The 24,190-nt window shown below is 34.2% G+C and overlaps 1 protein-coding gene across 2 annotated transcripts in view; it reads left to right on the forward strand.

Moving 5' to 3' along the window:
* Positions 1–24,190, forward strand: part of LOC129225851 (acetylcholine receptor subunit alpha-like) — a 271,447-nt gene that overhangs the window by 235,919 nt on the left and 11,338 nt on the right. For both annotated transcript variants that reach the window (XM_054860372.1, XM_054860373.1), the window contains exons 7-8: positions 1,922–2,030; positions 14,707–14,946. In XM_054860372.1, coding sequence (XP_054716347.1) covers positions 1,922–2,030; positions 14,707–14,946 — 349 coding nt within the window. The remainder of the gene's footprint in view (positions 1–1,921; positions 2,031–14,706; positions 14,947–24,190) is intronic.

Below are 24,190 nucleotides of genomic sequence, written 5' to 3' on the forward strand. Positions count from 1 at the left end.
AACATTAAAATTTTAAACTTAAACATATTTTTAGCAACTGTTTTGCTGCAAACGCAAATTTTCCTTTCAAAAAATTACAGGATACAAAAATCACTCTTGGGTATAAAATATATTTTGACTGCCTTTGCGAATTGACGAAAAGGAAACGCAACTTCATTCCAAAAACAAATCTTAAGACACTATTCTTACGTTGTCGTGCTTTGCTCTATGAAACATTACTTTAAAGAAACGTTAATTGCTGCTTTAATTATAAAAGTAACGGAAGGCATCCATTTCGAACGTCTCAAGTATACTTTTTTTAAACATCTCAACGAGATTAAAGCTTTCGGTGCTTCGTTTAAGAAAAGAGAGAACTTTCGATGCTGATTTAAATGCAATTTGCACTTTATTTTTCTTAAAAGGTTTTTTTTAATGCTGATAATTTACACTTCACGCATATTTAAGCATTCTTGTTTTCCTAGTACATTTATTACAAATAAAATGTTCATTTAAAATTGAAATTTGAAAGTAATTTGCATGCATCTGCAATTGTTAAGTTTTTTGTCATATCGCTTTTGCTTTTTTTTTAAATTATTATTATTACTTATATGAATATTTAACTCGAAACTTTTCTTTATTCTAAAAATGAAACAGCCCTTGATAAATGTTATGTATAAGTAAGGTTGCATAAATATTGTCTGACATGTTTTCTGTGAAATTAGAAAAATAAGTTGTTCAAGATCTGGTTTGTAATCGCAGCAAATCAATACTTATACAGTCACGAAATTGTTTTGTGAAGTATTGGCATGTGCATGTATGGATACGGCGAAAAACTAATCAAAATTAATTCCAGGTTGCGTAAAATAGATACTTATGATAAAATTTGAGTGACTTTTTTTTTTCTGGAAGCAACATTTTTTTTTTATTTCGTACTGGAAAGTAAAAAATTCGAAATTATTTACAAACTAAGAAGTTTTAAAGAATACTTTACCTTTTCAGTTCTCTGCACGTGGCATTGAAGGACCGGTTGCTGTAACCATTGATGCAATTGTTGTTACCAACTGCCAAAGTTTTTGACGCTTATTGACTGCAAAGGCCCCCTAACGGGAGGCCATAGGAGGTCACTGTGACCTCCCACAAAATTTGGAATGCCAGAATGTGTTTTTTCATTAGACGTACTTGTGTGTGCATTCCCGTGTTTTATTATTCAGCAAAATCTGGAGTTTCACTTAGCAAATTTCGCCCCACCAAAAATTTAAATTCGATGCATCCCTGATTGTCTGATGCAAACCAGCAAACACACCGCACTAATCAAACCGAACATTCCTTATAAATTTAGTTATTACGGTGCTGCTTTTTAATTTTGATACGAGTATGAAATAATTTGATTTGGTATACTAGCCATATTACTACTTTTCTGCGTAGTTTTTTTGCTAAACCTTTCCGCTTTCTTAGAATGAGTCATTGCAATATCTACAACAATGCTATTCATATTTTCTTGTGTTTTATCCTTCAATGATTTTGGCACTAAACTAAAAGCAAATGCTTAATTTTAAAAGACAATTATTAAAAATCAGCCCATTTTGACTATATTTTAAAAGTTAGAAATGAACTTTTTTTTTTTTTTTTTTTTTGAGAAATCAATTTTGTTTTCGTTCTGGATACCACTGTCGAAATTTTCAGGGCGATTCTCCTACCGGTCAAATTTCTTCCTCTGTCATTATCGATCACTCACGTGAACAAAACCGCTTTCGATCGACCAATCTGATAGAAAAATATTGTCACGGGACCAGAGGTCGAAAACAAAAACAAAGCTAATCCGAGACATACGCGACTTGGCCTTGTTGTTTCTCTTAATTATTCAAACATCTCAAAAAAAAAAAAAAAAAATAGTTTCTTAATCAAAAACATTTTGTGTCTACATTTTTTACTTCTATTTCAGGACGCCTTCGACTCATAAGATGGCACCATGGGTGAAACGGGTTTTTTTGCATCTCCTTCCGAGACTCCTGCTGATGCGGAGGCCAGCCTATCCTGATGATGCCCCAAAGGTGAGATACACGCCTTCCTTTCTTACGCAATACCTGTATTTACTAATAATAAAGCTGAAAGTCTGGATGTCTTGATCTCTGTGTTACACGCATAGCGCCTACACCATTCGACAGATTTCCATAAGATTTGGCACAAACTTTGTTAGTAGCATAGGGGTGAGCCCCTCGAAGCGATTTTTCGAAAATTCGATTTTGTTCTTTTTCTATTCCAATTTTAAGAGTATTTTATCGAGCAAATTATCATAACATGGACGAGCAAAGTACCATAACATGGACGAGCAAAGTACCATAACGTGGACGAGCAAATTACCACACTGTTAAAAATTCAGGAAGATTTTCTGGTAATTGTTACTGCAAAATTGCATCGCCGACGCATCGCTGATTTTTACGGTAATTTATACCGGAGAAATAAGCGATCCCAGCGCCAACTGGTTGCTGTGGCCTACCGAGGAAACCGTAAAATTTTACAGTAACATTTGGTTTTTACGGTAATAGTTACTGGCAACATGGATGCCAGTAACAATTACCGTAAATTTTCCGGAAATTTTTTAACATTGCATGCAACATGGGCGAGCAAATTAACGTAGCAAATTGGCGAGAAATTCATCGTCCATTATTTGTGAATGTACAGGCGAACTTTAATTTTCTTTAATGATCTTTTAATTTTCCACAAATGGGAAAAGCCGTGCGGGATATTTTTATAAACGAAGAATAAAACAACAAATTCTGTCTGAAATGTCAATAGACGTTTTTGTGAGCTATTATCAAAAATAGTATGGTTATTATTGAAATTTAGTTGTATTTCATAAGTTAAAGCTAAGTAACTTACGTTGATAAACTTTGGTATAGGTTTTGTTGGCCAAGTTATGACATTTTTTTTATTGTATGTGATGTGCACTCCAGTCCAAAATTAAACTCACAAACATAAAATCTGCGGAAATTGAGGAAGTATTGACTGTGTTGCCACGAATTTGGCAAGGTATATAATAATAGGAGAAAAAGTATAGAAACATAACAACATGGAAAAGACATCGACTCATAAAGCATTTCAACTGCCCAAAGAACTTAACGTGTCACATAAGTCACATAACCTCTCTCCTGTAAAGTCACATAACGTGAGTTTACAGGAGAGAGGAAAAAAGTTTGTCTGGTGCATGCAAAAGATGGGACGCGTGGTCTTTTAACGATGGTAAAGAATTACAAAGAATTTTTTTTAGAATTACGTTCACATGACTCGATGCGGAATACGATTCTACATGCAATTCACTAACAAACAGAAAATCGTAATTTTTGGACTTAGTCAATCAGGCTCTGAGGTACAGAATTTTGTAAAAAAAAAAACGATGCTTTTCCTTAAAAATTGGCTTAAATTTTGGTACTGTTGAAAATGAAAGTAAATACTTGCAAATTATGGGCTTTGTAAAGTATTGTAAAAGAAATGTTCTTAGTTCAATTACATATTTTTCCACTATTTAAACCTGAAATTTGATATTGGAGGAAAGTTTCTTTGCAGTTCAATTCAACAACTTGTTTCTGTGACGTTTATGCGCTTTCGTGATTTAGTGAAAAAGATGTTATTGCATAAAAAATATTATCATTAAAAGAGCATTAATAGTTGATTTTTACAAAAACTTAAGCCCTAAAAGTTTCAGAATCAACTTGATATATTTTCAGTCTACTTTCCTGCAAAATTAAATAACAAGGAAGAAAAAAGCATTTTTAAAGGCGTGTGTATCGTAAGTAGGTTTATGATATAGGAAATTTGTGTATGCCGGTAGCTTTGTCTGCCTCCTCCCACGTAATAACCTTTCAAGATTTGATCGGAAAAACTTGTTCGAAAAATCTCGGCCATGACACCTTATTTTTATGCTTCGTGTTTTCAATTTAAAAATGATTTCGCTCAATTTTGAGCAGCTTATAAAACTCTCAAGTCTACGGCAAAAGTTGAATCCAATACAAACTTTGGTCTAACAAGCGGATTTAGTAGGAACAAAATTTGTCAGAAAGAGATTATACTATTCAATATGAATGTACCATAACTTTTATTTGGTTGTTTCAAACGCATTTTTGAAAAATACAGAAAATTTTAGCAGGAGCATCTACGGAAGAAATTCAAACCTTTTTATCTTAAAAGTCACTATCAAGAAACACTTTTAGAACCACCAAATTTTTAAAATTACAGATATTCTTATTATAGTGCTAGTTTTTTTGCTCTACGAAGCAAAAATAAGTTAATAATCTGGAGCAATATCGCTCAGTAGAATAATTTAAGCAAAGTTGATTGGGAGATATTTGATGATAGAAAATATATTTTTCTATTCATTTTCCTTTTCAAAAGTGAAAAAAAAAGTCAACAATATGGAGTAATACTGCTGTAGGCAGGTTAAGGGCAAAAACAGCATTCTTTTCAGTTTTCTTTTTTTTTCATTCATTCATTATTGTTTTTGCCCCCACTTTGTTATTTATTGTTAGATATATTTATTGTACAAGCTTGTTTGTTTGTTTTCCGCTGAAAAAAATGCGAAAAAAGTTAAAAATTCCAAATTTTTCTTATTGTTAGTATTAAATCCAAAACACGTTTCTTCAAATATCTCGAAAAACTCATACCTGCACAAACAGTCGTTTACTTGCCCACGGCATAATGTCTCGATTGAGAGATAAATCAAGTTCAGGATAGAAAATTAACTTTGGTATACGGGAGATTAGGCTCGTTTAATTCTGGTTAACTAGTTATTTGGATCATTTCGCGGTATTTTGGACTTTTATGTAGAGTCCGTAACATGACTTTTTTGCCATAACTTTTTGATTTACTGTTTGATTAACACGTTATTTTATTTTCAGTTTCTCTTACCAACACACAAACTCAAATTAAAATAATTTGCAAATCAAAGAGTAATTTAAAGAGTAATGGCAAAAAAAAAAAGTGTCATGTTACGGTTTCTACATTTGTCCGAAATACTGTGATACTGCCCATTTATGGAACTACAGCTTTATCCCATGCATTCGTTCGTAACTCACCATGCATGAAGGAAATGTCCCTTAATATCCTTGCACTCGAAGTCACTTATCACTTCACATTTCCGACTAAAATAACCAGACTCCGCTGCTCTCAGCCCATCGCATAAATTGCTTTGCAAGTGTGTATTCATCGAATACAATGCTCGCACGTCAGATCTCAAATCATTTGACAAACTAATGCTTTGATAAATGTGAATCACTCATGTACGTGAAAGCGTATTCATGAATTTTGTGAAGCGGGATTAATTGAATGCAATAATCTCGTTGGATCAACTCGGAGGATGTTAACTGAAAGCATTTGATGTAATTTATGATGAATATTTATTGGTAATATTACACGTGTGGTAAATTAACGTTTCCTCTCAAGCGAATGTATTTGTAGAATTTATTATTATGAAAATTCAAGCAAAATACTTGTTATTAAATAGAAGTACATTTATTCGTTTGATTAATTTATTTTTTGGATGTTTTTGACAGAAACAGAAGTTGTTCTCCTTTCGCTTTGTTCAAAAAATTACCCTTGTCATTACTTTTTAGCCCACTTTCCCAGTAAAAGTCACAGAAAGAAAAAAAAAAAGATTGACTCCGACTCCGCAGCCATGGTCTTTACTGTGAAATAATCATTGTTGATATGATATGTTTTAATTTTAACTCTAAAGTTTTAATTTATGTATTCAGTTTTTGGCGGAGAAATTTGGAGACCTTTATGTTTTTACATAACGATAAGCGCAGACGATCTTTACTTTTTTTCTTGATTTGAAAATTATTTTTTTAAGTTGACATTTTGTTGTTTTTATTTATTTTAAAAGTACGTACATTCATTCATTTTCTAAATTATTTTTGGCGACAAGGTAAAAAAAAAAAAGATTTATTTTTTATTTATTTAGTTTTTGACAATTTTTTTTTATTTTAATGAGCTTATTATTTTTTATTCTCTCTCTTTTTTTTCTTTCAAAGCTATTAAAGTTTTTTAATGGAAAAAAATATATTAGCAGCTTTGTTTAAAAGGTTTTATTACTTTATCCGTCTGTTCGTTAATTTTTTACGCATCTATTTCTTCAGATGAGAGAGGTATATTTTATTTATAGAAATCAGGTTAAAATGTTAAAAAGTTACGTTTGAAAAAAATTTGCGACTTTAGTAGCTAATTTTGAGAATAGTGATTAGATACTAGAAAGTCGATATTGGTTAGTAGGCTCATTTAGTTTTAGACGGGAACTTCTTGTTATACCAACCAAAGAAATCTCAAGTATAAAAAAATACATACAATTGACGACTCGTCATGAAACAAAGTCTTAAAATGTAGTAGTATGAAATACGCTTTCTCTTTCCTGGTTGTTTTAAGGATGGTCATCTGAAAAGGAGAAAATCACGACCAAATGAATTTGGTATTATGGTGAAAGTGTCAAGGAATTTAGCGGATGTGTATGAGCAGTTGAGCAGTTAGCTTATTTCGAGGTAGTGCTTCTGACATAATTGGGTTTGTAGAATAGTGGTAAGAAGGCAGCTTTTTCCTTTGCATTCTTAGTGTTTTCTTATAGGCCATCTGAAATCGCGAAAGAGCTGAGCGGGAATCAAGGACGGATAAAAGGGAGGGGAGATGGGGGCGATCGCCCCTCCCATGAGGGACACTGCAGCTGTAACTTATCGAATTACAAATTAGCTTTATCGCTGAATTACTTTTATTACTGATGTCCTAAAATGCAAGTGTAAGCTCTCTTTGATGATGTTAAGAAAGGGAATAGAGTTTTAATCTCCCTTCAGGAAGCATTTCGGAATTGAAGTTTCAGAAAGGCAATTTTTGACGATCTTTGGCGAGGTTGAGAGAAGAAGTTAGGAAGACTTCCCCGGGTATTTTGTGCAATTCAAGTCTTAAAGACGCGATTGTATACACATCGGGTTAAGGAGAAAGATGGGTTCAGTGACTTTCCTCTGATAATTTTGTTAAACTAAGGTTGCAAAAAAGCGCAATTTTCAATTTTTTTTTGTTGATGTTAGAAGGTATGGGTTTTGAAACATTCCGTGAAATTATTACGAAACTGAAGTTCTAAAACGCACTTTTAGAATACCTCTTTCCACGGAATGGAATAATTTCGAGGACCCGGGTAAATCTCTATATTTTAAAGTTTGTAGATTAAAATTCTGTTGCAGACCTCCGCACCCCTCCCCCCCCCCCCCCAAGCATGTGTAAATCACATAGGTCATAAGAGGTCAGCTAGAAAATCAACCTCCCCCCCTCCTTGAAAACTTTCTGGATCCGTCCCTGGCGGGAGTAGGACCTATGGAAGAAGTGTCAAAGCAGCTGATGTCTAAGAGATAACATTTGATTGAGAGTTGACAGGCTATGGAGGAGTGAGAAATGAAAAAAATACCTTTGTGAAACAAAGTAACAGTAGTAAGCAATTGCGTGTTTCGGAGTTTCAGAGAAGCCCTTTTTCAATGCCGCGAAGTGTGAGCTTTTTTCGGATGACTTTTCGTCTTGTACTTCACATTTTGTTACATTGAAAAAGGGTTCCTTGAATCCCTGAAACACGTGTCTGCATGCAATTTTGTTTATTTGTTTGACATGAATTGTTTACTAATATGGAGGCAATCTTGCTGACTTGATTGTGTTTGGAGGGGAATCTGAGGAAATAAGAGAACTAATGACTTGGGAATCCTCCTTTTTTAACAGTTTCTTCTGTATCTAATACACAGAAAGAACTATTGTATTCGCTAAAATTTTCAAATTTCAAATTTATATGGATTTGCTTGTTTTGAGGTGTGCTGAGTTCGATTTGAACATTTTTGGTTGTTTGTTTTTCTGCCTCTTTGTGTGTCTGTATGCGTGGGACCGTTTCTTGTGGCCTTTCTAAAGTAAAAACTACTGCATAAAACAAAACGAAATTTAGTACGCATATATACCCACATTTGAGTTTGTGACCATTAGTTTTGGCACAAATTCCTCAAGGTAGGGTTTAACAATCGAACGTTTTTCTTTTTACTTGTCGCTGCTATGATTGCGTACTTACTTTCGAGAGCTAATGATGGCAGTCAAACAAAAATTGATCTACAGGGAGATTTTAGAGGGTACAAGAGCCGATTTGATCTTGGCGCTAATAGCTCAAAAAGGGGTGGGCACTCGAACTTTCTTTCTTGTTCATTGTGAGTGCTATATCTAAAGTATTAATGCTAAATTTTAGGTAAAATTTGGAAGAACCTACAAGGAAACAGCCTGAATTCGTCATTTTATCCTTCTATGCCGAACTATAAATCTTATTTTTCAATTAACCTTGAAAACTCAATCCACTAAAAAGATTAGGCACTACACGATAGAAAAACGAAAACGTAACGTATGTGAAAGTCTCTGCGACGCTTGGTTAAAATATACTTATATTAGAACAAACAGTAAGACAAGAACAATACCTACATATCATACAACACAAAACGTTGAACATTCATCAGGTCGCGTTCGTCCGACTTTCCGCTCCCTTCACTTCCCTTTTTGCATTACGAATTCCCCACAAACAGAACCCCATACAAAACAGAAAAAGGGGATAACTACTGTTACTAAATAATGCTACAATTACCTCGTTACGTGTAGTAATCTTCAAATGACTATTTCGGGGAGACATAATCATATACAAATAAACAATGTCTTTCTTAAATGTTACTATGCTCAAAAGTAAGTAACTCCTCATAATTGCTCAAAGAACTGACTTAAAAACTAAAAGATGCATGATGTAACAATTACCTTAATATATGTAGTCGAAGCTTCAAATGTCTGTAACAGTAAAACCTAACTATGTACAAATAAAAAAAAGCATTTTTTGCGTTTTATTTTATTTATAATTCCGTGTAACAAGATTGATAAATGAGACCTCCCAAGAAAGGTAATTACTCATCAACTTTTCAAAAGTAAGCAGTTCCTCATAATTACTCAAAGAACCATCCAGAATGATTTATTCCCAACAGTAGGATCGTACGAGAGCTGACGGCAGACATTCTTTTCCGGTTTCTCATCATCACAATAAAAATGGAATGAAAAGAACTCTCTGGTCCGTTTCTGAGGTCATTACTCATCGCCTCTCAACATCTTAATCCTCATCCGAAGCAAGGGATGCTACCGGAAAAACAGACATTAGAATAGGCACGAGAGATGGCGTGCAAGCTCGCTGAAAGGCAGAGCTCCATGAGCTCACGCGAAAGATATGCGAAAACATCTGGGGTATGAAACGTTCAAGATATAGAAACAAACTGGGTTTTATAACAAACCTTTTTTATGCGTATCATGTTGTTATGGTATGTACAAGATAAAAACTATGTACGAAATGAACAAATTCATCAAAAAAAAAAAAAAAAAATGCAGACGCGAGTTTTGGAGTTAGCAAGGAACACCATTTTCAAGGCAAAAGGTGAGCTTAACGGTAGCAGACACAAGTCTTTCATTGAAGTTAACTTTTGTCGGATGTCTTTTCATGTACGAGCTCAGTTCTTTTACACTGAAAAATTGGTTCCTTGTAACACCAAAACACGCATCTTGCTTTTTTTTTTCTTTTTGCAATTTTGCATTTATACGTTGTTTTAATCTTTTACATTTCAGCTCAAAAGTCAAGGCAAAAAAGTGAGCTTAACGATATCCGACAGAAGTCTTTCATTGAAGTTAGTCTTTGTCGGATGATTTTTCTTGCATAAGCTTACTTATTTTACATTGCAAAATTGGTTTTTTGTAACCCCCAAAAAATATCTGGCCCCTTTTTAGCCTACTTTCCCAGTAAAAGTCAGAAAAAGAAGAAAAAAGCATGAAAGAAGGCTTAATGCATCTTAAAAATATCGCGAAAAACAAAAAAAAAATCAAAAATAAGTAAAATAATTAAATAAATATTGAAAAATTAAAAATTGGAAAGTAGGGTATTGAGATGGGGAAAAATGTCTGTCGGTCTGTCTGTCTGTCGGTCTGTCTGTCTGTCGGTCTGTCTGTCGGTCTGTCTGTCTGTCCCCCCCCTAATAACTTTTGAATGAATAGTCCGATTCGAACAAACTTTTTTTTGTTCGAAAGATCTCGGCGAGTACACCTCATTCCCATATTTCACTTTTTGATTTGAACTATTTTTTGTTCAATTTTGAACAGTTCAAAAAAATTTAACATTAGCACCTACGGGGAAATTCAAGGCAATTCCGAACTGTGAGGCGAATTTGCTTCAAACAAACTTTGTAGGAAAAAGCTTTTGATGAAAAACTTGTATATAAAATATCTTTTTGATTTGAACAATTTTCCGTTCAATTTTGAACAGTTCAAATCCCTTAACATTAGCGCCTACGGGGAAACTGAAAGTCAATGTAGATTCCGTACTTGAAGGCGGATTTACTTCAAACAAATTTTGTTGGAAACAGCTCTTGACGCCAAACTCCAGACTCCGACTCCGAGAATTTAGGGGCACCTGACTCCGACTCGACTCCTGTGCCCGATAATTAATCGGACTCCGACTCCCCGACTTCGACTCTGACTTCGTAGCTTTGGCAAAAATTTATACACGGAGGATAGATGACTGACTCCGATTTTTGGATATTCGACTCCGACTCCTTTATCCCAAAATGAGATTGACTTCTCAGCTATGGTTTTAACTGTGAACTAATTATTGTTGATATGACTTGTTTTTATTTTCACGCTAAAGTTTTAATTTAGGCATTCAGTTTTCGGCGAATAAACTCGAAGTCATTCATGTTTCTGCATAAAAATATACGCAGACGATTTTTTTTTTTTTTTTTTTTTTTTTGACAATGAAAATTATTTCTTTAAGTTGACATTTTATTGTTTTTATTTATTTTGGTAATTGCATTAATTCATTTAAAAAATTATTTTCGGCAACAGGGGAAAAAGAAACAATTTTTTAATATGATGTATTTATTTCAATAAGCTTATTAATTTTAATTATTATTTTTTCGTTTTGAAAACTGTTAAAGAATTTTTTTAATGGAAAAAAGTGTATTAGCTGCTTTGTTTGAAAGGTGCTTTTTTTTTTTTTTAAAGATGAGTGAGGAATATTTTATTCCTAGAAATCAGCTTATTATGATATTAAAAAAATATGTTTGAAACAATTTGCGATTTTAGCTATTTTTGAGAATATTGATCAGGTAGTAGAAAGTAGTATGGGTATATGGGAAAGTAGGCTCGTTTAGTTCTGGACAGAACTTCTTGTTTGCAATATTGTATTTCATACTTTGCTTTTATCTTTTAACCTTCAGCTCAAAAGTCAAGGCAAAATTGAGGTTTACGGTATCCGACATAAGGCTTTCATTGAAGCTTTCATTAAGGCTTTTATCACATATCTTTTCATACATAAGTTCACTTTTTTACATTGCAAAAGTGGTTCTTCGTAACCTCAAAACAAAAATCTGGCAATTTTTTTGATGTTTTACACTTTATACGTTGGGTTTATCTGTTATATTTCAGTTAAAAAGTATTTCTTTTTATGGTATCTTCATAGTTAAAAAGGGATACATTGTATAATCTGTTTAACGTTGAAGTACCTTGCAGGAAATTTGTAAAAAAAAAAGAACGTAAAAAACTTTGTACAAATGTATGAAAAGTAAATTATACATCACTATAGCGCGAAATTACGATTAAAAATTTTTTAAAAGACACTAAAAATTTGTTTCGAAACTAACAAAGCGACCTTATTCACTCCCAGTGCAAAATAAAGTTGTTCTCCATAAACAAGAGTAATTTGAAAACTGGAACAGTTACGTCACCGGGAAAAAATGTTTTTCTTTTTCTTTTTTCAAATGTCCAATGGTAGATAATGAGACAAATTTTTAATAAACAAGAAAGCAATAAAACGGGAAAAGTCAATATCTCATCTTTTGGTTTATAGCACTTCAGCACTTCTTAACTTCAGAGTCTCCATGCAGCGCCGGGGTCCCCCGATATGAAACTCGTCCATTTTCTCATTTTAACCACAATGTAGGTAATTGAAGTTGGTAAAAACATCAATACGACAGCGATAGTCCGCTAAACAGTCGTGACCAAATTCCATCCTGAAATTGACTGCTTTATCCGTGGTTTGTCTACTATATTGCTCTTCAACTCAAGCTTTTATATAATACACGCGTATCTAATGTTTCTTCTCCACATTTCTGTTTCAAGGTTTTACGAACATTGAGAACAGATGTGAATGCAACTGTTTTAAGAAAATGAAGTAAAAGAAGTGAAAACGGTAAAAGAAATATTTTCAAGCTGTAGGAAAGGAAAAGATAATTTTTTCTACCATTCGCCATCTGCTCACATAAGCCTTACAATTACTTTCGGCAATCACCACTTGGTGCACGAAAGGAGGCAATGTATTCGACAAGTCATTGACGAGAAAAGTAGAATTATTACAAATTAAGTAAGATTCCCAAGTCTTTTAGACGACATAACTGTTCCGATTTCTGTCTGCTTGACTGTTTTGTTTCTCATCTTTTATTCTGCTTTTTTTGGCTCAATTTTGATGTAAAATTCTAATTCTTGTGGGAAAGTATATATTTAGCCTCATCTATTTAGGGTTAACCTACAGAAATAGCTTGGATGCATTTACATTGTTTAGTGGTTCTGATGTTCAGTTTTAAAGTTCTGAGTTCTAAAAGTATAAACACTAATTCAAATTTTGATAAATCTTTTCAAGTTAAATAGCTATTTTTGGTCTACGATTATCTTGATTTTGTGACTCAAATTTACTGCCTATCCTGCAAATTAGAAAAATCTGCATTTAACATTGATGCAAAAGCCTGTTCCATTTTTCAGAAAAAGACGAGGACTACCGTAAATATCCGGGCATAAATGAGTAATTTTTTATGTCAATGCCGTAAAATATCGTCTCTATGCTTCTCGTACAAAACTTGTAATGAGACGATCTAAGGGAAGACGGGAAAGAGCGGAAGAAAAGACATTAAAAAGAATAGAAAAATATCGATTTTTGATGCCGCATAGCATCTGTTATAAGATTAACAAAGAGAATGGCAAGTAATATCTTTCAAGTGAAATTTTGAAGAAATCTTTTCTGTAAATGCCTTTTGTGATTAAAAAATGTTCCTGCAAGCTTAGAAATATAAAAATCCTCTAAGTTTATGAAAATTAAAAGCTGCCTATAATGCATGTCTTTTCCTCTAAGAAAAGATATTTTCAAGAAGCAAGTAAGTTTTAATTTTACTGAGCAAATAAAGTAGTAGTTTGTTTTATAAAGTAACTAGCGGTACCCGCACGGCTTTGCCCGTAGAAGAAAAATAAAAAGGTCATTTGGTTAGCCTGTATATTTACAAATAATGGATACTGAATTTCTCGCCAATTTGCTATGCTCATTTGCTCGCCCATGTTATGGTAGTTTGCTCGCCTACGTTATGATAATTTGCTACTTCACGATATGACAATTTGCTCGTCCATGTTATGATTATTTGCTCGGTAAAATGTTTTTAAAATTGGAATAGAAAAGGAACAAAATTGAATTTTCGAAAAATCGCTTCGAGGTACGCACTCCTATGCTGAGAACTAAATATGTGCCAATTTTCATGAAGATCACCCAAACGGTCTAAGAGCTATGCTGTGCGCGTAACAGGCATACAGAAACATCGACATCCAGAGACACAGACTTTCAGCTTTATTATTAGTAAAGATAAATATGAAGTTTTGATAACACAAACTTGCATGTTTCTTTTCTTTTTTTTTTTTTTTTTGGCATGTGGTTGATGCTAATATTCGTTTGATGGTTTTACAATGCTTTCCTTAGAAGTTATTGCAAAGATCATTTCGTTGAAACTTTTCCATCTGCACATGAAACACGTTATACATTTCTGCTTCTCTAAAGCGATGTCAAACAATTGATGTTTTCTTAACTCTCCTACCATGGAACAGTTTTACGAACTAAGTTACGGGGACGTAACCACTAAGGCACAAAATTTTGACAACCCACAGAAGTCACCTTGTGACATGTCTCATGAGACTTCAGTGTGACGTCGTGGCAACTGCTAATTTAAGACTGGTCACATTGTGACGTGTTTGAGGTGATCAATAGAGCGTCACTTTGTGCCAACTAACATTCGTAAGTTTCAGAAAACTGTTGATGAAATTAGTGACGCTGCGTGGCTGTTATGCGACAGCACAACTTTCACATAAAGATTCTCCTTCAGTCATTGGGCTATTAGGGTTGACAAAAAATTAATATTTCTTCAGAAAATTGTTTTCCGTCGCAACGATGGTCAATATTCAATTCAATGTGCTGTTGTTCTCGTTTATAATCCTACTTGAACTAGTTCCTGGTTAGACTCTGTCCATGAGCCTAGAAGTGCTCAGAAAACTAAAAATAAGTGGAAGGCATACTATAAAGAGGTTATCGGTATCTGGACCCAGACAAGCGTGAATGCGATTGGGAATGCTTATTCGGTAGTGCATTTAATACAGATCGAAAACATTTTGCGATGCAGTTCATATCTAAGGCATTTAAGGTGGCCAGTGATAATTTCTGGTATGGTGTTTTGTAGAATCCTGGATTTACTTAATGCAAGTGTACCTGGGCAGGCTCTGCCATGACAATAACGTACATTCTGGACGGACGGACTACGGGATATTCTGGAAATTTGAAACTAGATGTATTGTTTTATTAACTGTCACATATATTTTTTATGAATTTTTGCCTTTTTTCTCCAGGTAATGGTTCGCACCTGCAACGGCACCGAACTCCAGTCTGGGGAGTATGCAGGGAGTGGCACCCGCTGTCCCAGCTACGACGACCTCCCCCACTACAGTGGCTGCCGAATCCATGGGCCGCCCAAGGAGGAGGAGCCACCGCCGCCCCGCCGCCTGCATTTCTGTCCCGACTTGCAACGGGCCATGGAGTCCGTGCACTACATCGCAGACCACACACGGAGGCAGGAGGACCAGATGAGCGTAAGTCTCTAAGCCAACCATGCCGTCATAAGGGATCCCTTGACTGATAATTCAAACCCGATTTCCGTACTTAAAACCAAGGATGAGGCCTCCGTGGCCGAGCGGAGGAAAGCGCTTGTTCTGATAGCTACCTGAGCATAGCACGAAGGTTTTGGGTTCGATTCCCACGGGAGCTCTGAGAGATTTTTTTCAGTAATCATGATTGCTTATTGTTCTCACTTGACTGTTTTGAATTCCTATGATTTTATTTTCCCCCCCGCCTTCCTCTGCAGCACTACCGTCGACCGGTCTCCTGATGCTGCTCGAGGCCTTCGAGATAGGAAGGCCATCCAACTAGCAAATGACGTCATCGTTTGTCGATCCACAATGATATTGGGAAGTGAGCACTTCGATTAATATTTTGGTTAAATAAAACTATTTGGTTTATTTATTATTGACTTCTGTTATTTTAGTAGCATTATAAGTTCTACTTTTTCATTTGAAAACATAAAAAGGAACCGATAATCAAACATTAAAAAATACACTGAGCTTAATTCATAGTATTTGACATAAAAACATTTATAAGTCTTACAAAGTATTCAAATAACTAAACACGATTTTATTTTACAATCATGTTAAAACAAAGTAATAAATAAACACAGTTTTATTTTTCATTAGAAATTGTTTTTTAACTAATCGCATTTTAACTACTCATATATTGTATTGAAACATTAAGTCTTAAGAAGTATTCAAATAAATAAATGAACTTCCATTTTACAATTACATCAAAACAAAAAATAATATTACTATTGTATCTGAATAAGAATTAAATGAAATTTTAAAAAATAAATAAACATTTTTACTTAAGAAAACGGGAAACATGACTGCAATATGTTTCAAAGACATAAGATCAAATTAAAGTACATAATACCGGATTATTAATGTTAACTTAGCTGAGCAAATTTATGCTTTTAAAAAGACGTGAATGCTTGGGTGCCATCCCCCAAAGTAGACGGTGCCCTACCCCCTTCAATTATAAAAACTTCAAAAAAAAAAAAGAAAAAAAAAACCGAAAACATCTCCATCTCCCTTAAAATTTCAAGGGCACAGTTATTTATAACTATAGCCGCTGAAAAGCTATCATTACTATGAGTCTATGATTCCGACCCCCCCCCCCCTTCAGTGGGCACTCTCGAAAAATTACACAGGAATTCAACTTGAAAAACGTTAATTAAAGAATGAATAATACAACATCATGAATACTGTATGTTGTACATCAAAAAAAATGTATTCAATATCTAAACAACTTTTTTTTTTTGAATTCGGCTCCTTTTCCATTTTCAGCTTTTTCTGCTGCTAATGATTCTTGTGTGTGGGGGGGGGAGGGGCTTTAATAGTTCATCATTTTAGGCTTTTGAAAAATTATTTTAAAAAGCATTAATTGATGACAAAGTAACCTTTTTCAAAAAACTTGTCATAGAATAACCATTTTAGCAACTTTCTTTAATACTTAAAACCTCATATATGTTAAATTTAGATCAACATTTTGCTGAGTATGCTCTTTTAGGAAATCAATGTGACAGTTTTGTGACATGGGGAAGGGAGGGGATAACAAGAAGTGTGACATCACGCGTTGCTTATAACAATATGCTCATGTTGAACAGCGTTACATGTAACAAGGAGGAGGGGGGGGAATTTGTTCAAAAGTTTGCATAATACTTTATAGACAGCTCCTTAATTCAATTTATGTTACAGTTTCAGAGTTCCTGAAAGCTTATTAACAGAAAACCCAAGGAGTTCAAAAAATATGTAGTTCAAGACATTTTGCCCTTTTTAAGCATAAACAAACAAGCACAGAGCATTTGGCAAAAACACGTTGTGTATCCACTGCTCAAAATTAATCTTTCGCAAGCCCAGAAATTATGAATACCGTTAACTTAACCACAATGTGTGCATAAATATCATAAAACTTAAAGACAACAGTGAAAAAAAAACCATATATATTTATTTTAATTTACGCACAGAACCAGCTTGTTTGAATAACATTGCAGGGGCGTAGTTGGGGGGAAATGTTTGAGTATCGAACCCACGACCTCCGGCGTTCAAATCTAATCTTCTATCTCAGAACTACGGAAGCCCGTCAAGGAATGTTTTTTGATCAAAATAACACATGCTAGCGTATGAAACAATTTAATCGAAACGGAAAATATAAGATTAGTTCAGTTAAAAGCCTGTTTCAATAAACATGTTTACATATTAACTGAATATCAACACCAAGTTACGTTGCTTCTGATAGCAACAAGTATATTTGCAGAAAATTTTGACATATGTATATTGTCAGCTTGGAAAATCCAATTCGAATAAATGCGTGTACAAAGTTGAAAAAATAAAGAAATAAAAAGTTGCAAGTTAACCGTTTCAAATATTAAAGCAGTATACTGAAATCACAAATTACAGACAAAGATATCAGAAAGGAAACTGACAATTGTTTGTGTAATGGAGGAAAACTTAAGTAATCTTAACTGCATAAAATGTAAATTTGTTTATTTGAGAAAAGTACTTACCTCCGAACTTTAAAATTTATTCCATGAGGCGCCCAGCTTTTTTCTTCACATGCAGGTTGTTCAGAAGCGGAAATCGCTGACTCACTTTCACTCAGCAGACACTTATATTATATATATATATATTTTAATTGCCTCTACATTCGGTACTTGGAAAGGATGAGATAAATCCAACAGTATTGTATTCAAAAATGTACAGCCGAAGTTACATATTTCCTATTTCATTTATTTCAACCAGAGCAAGAAGCACTATTGTTTAACTGGTAAACTGCACTGCTTTCAAAGTTTCGCGCCAAGATCGACGACTGGTGGCGTAACGAAGCGGGGGGGGGAGGGGAGTTGTCTGGCCTGTTATCACGTGGGTCTCGTGCTGCTCCTCTAGCAAAAACCATCCTACACGCAGACATACACACACGCATGCCTACACACATACCCACACACGCCTGCACACAGACACAAACACAAACACTCACACATACCCACACACACACTCACACATACACACACACATGCCTGCGTACTGACACAAACACACACGCCTACATACACACATACCCACACACACATGCCTGCACACACGCAAAAAAACATGTGATTTCGAAAAACATAATTTGAATTCCAGATGTCAAAATTCAAATTATTATTATTATTATTTTTTTCTGTCGGATGTCAATCTTTCCTGTGTATTTGTTTGCAAGCAATGTGCTTTGTTCGCAGTTCTCTGATTTACGTGAAGTTGTTCAGCTTCTTGTGCAGTTATTAAATGCAGCATATTTAAAAGTAATAACAATATTATGAATGATAACGTAAACAGTTTACTAACAATAGAAGTAAAACTGACTGCACAGTTTGCTGACTTCATCATATTAAACATTTTTCAGTTCATGGACTGACATTTGGCCTTTGTATATTTTTTGCAACATTTAATTACGTTTATGGGACGTTAGCGCTTTTACTGCTTGCTCTGTACTTTTGGGAAAAGAAAGAGACGAGAGTAAATTAGTTTGAGTAAGGCTGGTGCTTTTATTTTAAATGTTCGATTTTATTTAAAAGGAACAATTTCCTTTGACAATGGCATAATGACGACTAGATGCGAAACTTCATGTTTTCAAAAAAAGCTGCGAGTAGGCGACACTTTTGCTGTTGGGACAAAATGTGAGATGTAGCTATGGCGTAAGAGTGGTTTCCTATGCCAAAACTTGAAAAACGGTAAAATATTTCAAAACTCTTCGAGTTATTGATGGAATTTCAAAATGTATCTGTTTCCGATGAATATTAACACAATAATCAAGGTTGTGTGATTATTTTTGTATTAGTTTTTCACAAAATTTAAAAAAAAGGTCACATGACTATTAACTAGCAATCCCAAAGCGGATGCCGAAGTCAAAAGATATAGACGTCAGGCTTTGGTCAAAAGTAGAGGGAAAATTGATAGCTCAAAAACATATTTCAGACCTGTAAAAGAATAACAGTTACAAAGCGATAGATGGTTCTTTTTCAGTACACCACAGTTAGTCTAGGGAACAGGGGGATCACAATCACAGTAGTAGCTCCCGTCTGCCCTCATTCGTACTTGTTACGCGAAAGGTACTTAGATCTCACAAATGGTATTAGTGGAAACAACATCAAAACAATTGATCTATGAAGTTATGTCTAACATACACATCAAAAAAAGAAAGAAAAAATCATTTAAAACAGTTGATTGAACTTTGTACTGTGATATACAGCTTATTTTTCATTCGTTGTCTTAAAATTCAAAGAATACTTTCTTTCTCTGACAATTGTCCAAAAAATAAATAAATAACTCAACATAGATATCGAGAACTCGAGTTTAGGTTCAAATTCCTGCTTTAATCACGTGTTTAACATAAAGGACACAATCGATCATAGTAGAGGACACTTTGTGGATCGTTTGATTTCGTTCGACGAACATTCCGAACACAATCGTATTAAAATAAAACTATAGTTGGCGCGAACCCTAACCTGATGTATAGGGTGGTAAGACTTTGCAACCTTCTCAATCCTAATGCAGCTAAGTCACCTTTCTTCCAACTTTTGCTTCTTCGTTTTTCGTGTCAATAATACATGAATAAATCTTAGAGAAGGAATTTGTAAATAGAGGGCGCTAGTCCAATCGTTGGCTAAGCAAAAGCTTGGGTAAAGAGCTTAAGTCACATGACTCAACAACGACGAATGGTTGACACGTTTTATGTGAAACTAGCGAATGAAACCTGATTTCTTCCAATGTTTTTCTTTAAATTCTATCACATGACTTGGGGGTCTTTCCTTCACGAATGAATGTCTTCACTCATTCTAGTTTATCTCTTCTCAATGGACTAAACTGCATGTCATAGACGTTGTTGTTGAAGTTTTGAGTTGCAATAATTAATAAGTGATGCACATTTCATCAGTTCCCAACTTTTCCCTTCCAAACCCCGAAAGCAGTAGGCGAACCTCTTGGGTACTAGGTAATAAGTAACAAGCAAGGAAAAAAAAAACGTGCGCGCACACAACTACACACAGACAATAAAATTTGTGAGTTGTTTATTAATTTGATGCTGCTGCATAGTTCATAACAAGAACGAAAATATAATTGCAAAATATAGAATTACAAATATTGCTACGAACTAAAATGCTCGCTAAAAAATGAAGGCAAAACAAATTCCCCAAAAAAAAAAAAAAAAAAAAACACTGTGATTATTCTGTGTTGAGCTTCAACCAACTTTGAAAAAATTATGAAAATGGGATATTTGTGGAACAAAGATGCTCAAAAAAAAAGTTTGGCTGAACTTTTTCTGATCCTAGGGTGCATTAATCTTTATTATCACTAAATCAGAAGTCAATTAAAGAATGATCTTTAAAATATCTTTCAGGGAACTCTCAGATTAACTAAATGAACTTTTTTACCTACAGTAAAATGAGAAAGATCTAGGTTTAAGCCTTCTTGAAAAGGACCACAAGCCTAGCTGTTTGATAAAGATTTACTTCTTACATTAATCGTTTGATTGCTGAAGAATTTTCTAGGACATACTGTTCTTGATTTATGCAACATACATACGCACATACATACGTACATACAGACGTCAAGAGAAAACTCGTTGTATTTAACTCGGGAATCGTCAAAATGGATATTTCGTGCGTCTGTATGTGTTCTTAGGTATATATGCACGTGTGGTCGGGTCGAAAAAAAACTCAACATTCATTCCGGAGTGAGCAAAATGGAAATTAAATTCGATTTTTGAGTGAATATTTTTTTTTTTTTCGCGCATCCAATACTTCCTTCGGTTGTGTTGTATACGTTAATAAATTCGTTTATAATCATAGTTATGAAGTTAAAGATGTCATTCTTAGTAGTCTTTTTGTAATTGTGAATATATTGTGAGCCGTAGTCGAAGTTTTTGCTGTCACTTAATAGCCATTTTTAGGTACATGTTTTGTTTAGAATTTTTGATTTATCGAAGAAGAGAGAGATCCAGCTTTTGAAGAACTCCGGTTAATCAAAAGTCCAGTCTCGATCACTCCAGTTAATAGAGGTGCTACTTTAATGCCCTCTTGTATTGTTCCTATAAAGAAATATTTAAAAAAAAAATAAAACGGCATGCTACTATCCATATCATCACCTTATTATATTTAAAAAATCCACCTTGCAAAAAGAAAAAGAAAAAAATATCCATTTGCTATTTTTAACAGCATAACATTTTTAGTAAGAGTGAAGACGACTTCTCACCAAATCAGCGCCATCCTTGTACAGATTGTTGAACCAACATAATTAAAAGCAAGTTCGGCAAATTCACGTTGAAAATGAAATTGCCGCAAGCCACTGAATGGGTTGGTCCCTTGAGTTCCTCAGTAATTGCATTAAGGCCGCTGGAAGTCGCAGAAGGAAAAAAAGGAATAACAACTCAGCAAAAAGTTTGCGGTCTAAAACTTATTAAGCTTGGAGCAAAACAAAAGAAAACTCATTTAAAGATAGTCACAAAGAGTCGTATTTAACGACGTTAGGCGACTTTGTAGCTATAGAAGGGGCACGTGGAAACGGTACTCGTCTAATTACAACTGAGTATAAATTATTGATTGTTTAGTTACTAAAATATAATAATTGAGTTATTTCCCATTTTTCAAAAAAAAAAAAAAAATCTGAAAGACAGGGTGAGTTACTTTTTTTCTTAATTTTAAATTATTTTCTCTCATAAAAGAATAATCTTAAAAGATGCTCAGTCACTGTTTTCATTTTTGCTGCTGTCGTCACAAGTGAAAAAGTCACGAATGTTACCGGAACAAAGTTTCAGGATTGTGCTAAACGAACAAAAATGAATACTTTATTCAATTAACAATTCATGATCCGCTAATAATTACTCAGTGAAAAATCATCAAAAAGAGAAACATTGCCAGAAAAGACAACCACGCACTCCAAGATTACTGTCTTCACCTGTGACATTTTACGCAGAAGCATCTTGTTGAAAAAGTCGAAGATTAAAAATAAAAATAAATAAAATAACTTTTGAATTTTTAAAATTAATTTGAATTCTAAAATTTTGAATTTAAATTATGTTTTTCGCAAGCAAGAGGTGTAACAGGACCCTACTCATTGATTACTACCCCACTCACTTGTTTCTAGAAATGGTTCTTGTCCTTCCAAGCCTGCCCCTCCTCTTGGGTGGTTACGTGTGCATAGTTGTGTATGAGTAGGCTTGTGTGTGTGCGTAGACCTGTGCGTATGCACGTTGGCGTGTGTGTAAAGGAACGTATGTGTATGAGTGTATGAGTATGCGTGTGTCTGGGACAAGGATGCCACCGACCAGGAGAAGCGGCTACCGGGGGTTAGTGCTCAGAACCAGAGGAGTTGTGCCTGCAGAGAGCGGTGGGGTTGAAACAGGATCCGGACATCAAGGACGGTCAAATGAAAACAATTAGCAATCGTGATTGCTCAAAAAGAAATTTAAAGTTGAATATTATTATTCAGTTTATTCGATCAATTTTAGTGACTAGAAGAAGTACTTTTGACTGAAGGAAACAACCATATTAAAGGTGTCCACTTTATATTAGGTTTTCGGCATTAAATCTCTCCGGAAGCAAAAATCATGGAAGATTGTCACAATCTATATAAATAAACAGCTTCTTAATGATAAAAAAACAAAAACAAAGTAGATTAAAATAACATTAGTAATAATAATAAAATCTGATATATAACACAGGGGAACAAAAAAATATTTTTTCTTTGGTGCCCAGAGTTTGCAAATTGATTTTAGATATGTTTGGGGCTCTGAATCGAAATATTAAATTAGTTTTTCTCTAGCAGCTCTACCTTTTCAGATAAGTACGGCTGTTTTATCCAAAATATGCAGATTTAACTCCATTTTGCACACTTCTAAAGCTAATATATGCTTCTAAAACAAGGTTTACTTCCAGCATATTTGTCCTATTGTCATTCTGCAGTTCAGTTACGCTCAGGAAAATTCACTACATGAAGTAAATATCTGGCAAGTTAAGTAACAATGCTTTAACGAATTAAGGTCAGCTTGTAAGTTCTTGCTTTGCATATATTCGCTTCGTGTGATGTGTGACGAGTTGGATCTTTGTATGTAGTATTTTCAGGGTTCGATTATTATAGAGGGTAACCCTAATCAAACATTTTTTTGGGGGACCTCTGCAGTCAAACCTAAAAAAACATAAACTATAATGGAGAATCAGGGGTGGTCGTTTCAGGGATATAGATGTGTCGAACCACTCATTCAAAATACTTGTTGTTGGGGCAGAGCATCATACACTTGTACATCTAAAACAATGTAAACAAATCAAGAAGAATACCTTGACTTTTTTCATTTTCTTAAATAATCAACTATTACAATTTTATTCTTTTTTGGGCCCTTAAAAATCAGGGATCCATGGCCAACAGCCTAATTGGTCTGTTTGGTAATTGAGCTCTGGTTTATTTGTATCATACAATAGGAATAAAAATTCCATGCTTAGTATTTTATTTGATCTATGGGTGTAACTTAAACCTATGTCACGTATATTTCAAGTTCAATATCTGGGAAATTTGAGCTCCTATGCAAAAACTGATGTTATATTTTAACTCTATGAACCAAATTCGTACTAAATCAGCTCCAAAGACCCGTGCACCAAAATGACTGTTGCCCTGTGTAATTTTCCAATGTAACAGGTACAGGATTTAAGCTTGTAACCTACTGTCGAATGGCAACAGCTAATTAGAAAATCGTCGTTTTAAGATTTCAGAACGATTGAGTGGACTTGATTAGCAGTGCACAATTTTCAACTTTTGCTAACTTTTTAATGGAGTATAAATTTTTTATTTTGCGTTTAATATCAGAGCAACTCGGTAGACAACTTGCCATGTAACTGAAACCTTAATCCAGTCAGGGAAAAGAACACCTTAAAGAAATATTGATGACAGAAATACTCGTATAACAAAAAGTCTAACTGAACGTGAAAAGAGGCTTAATCGCAATCGAATGCAATTTTAAATCGCACTGACTTTTCCTTGTACAATATTCCAAAAATATTCGAAGTTTTCACTTTTTCCTTCAAGCTTTCTATATTTACCTTTTTTTTTTTTTTTTAGCTTTTGGGCTTATTTTTTTTCCATTTATTTGTGTAATAAATAATTGAGCAAATTAATGGTAACATGTTGTGGCAGGACTTGTACCTGTTCCTACCACAAGTAGGTACAAATACTACCACAT

This window comes from Uloborus diversus, chromosome 7 (assembly GCF_026930045.1).
Source record: "Uloborus diversus isolate 005 chromosome 7, Udiv.v.3.1, whole genome shotgun sequence".
In the NCBI taxonomy this organism is placed as follows: Eukaryota; Metazoa; Arthropoda; class Arachnida; order Araneae; family Uloboridae; genus Uloborus; species Uloborus diversus.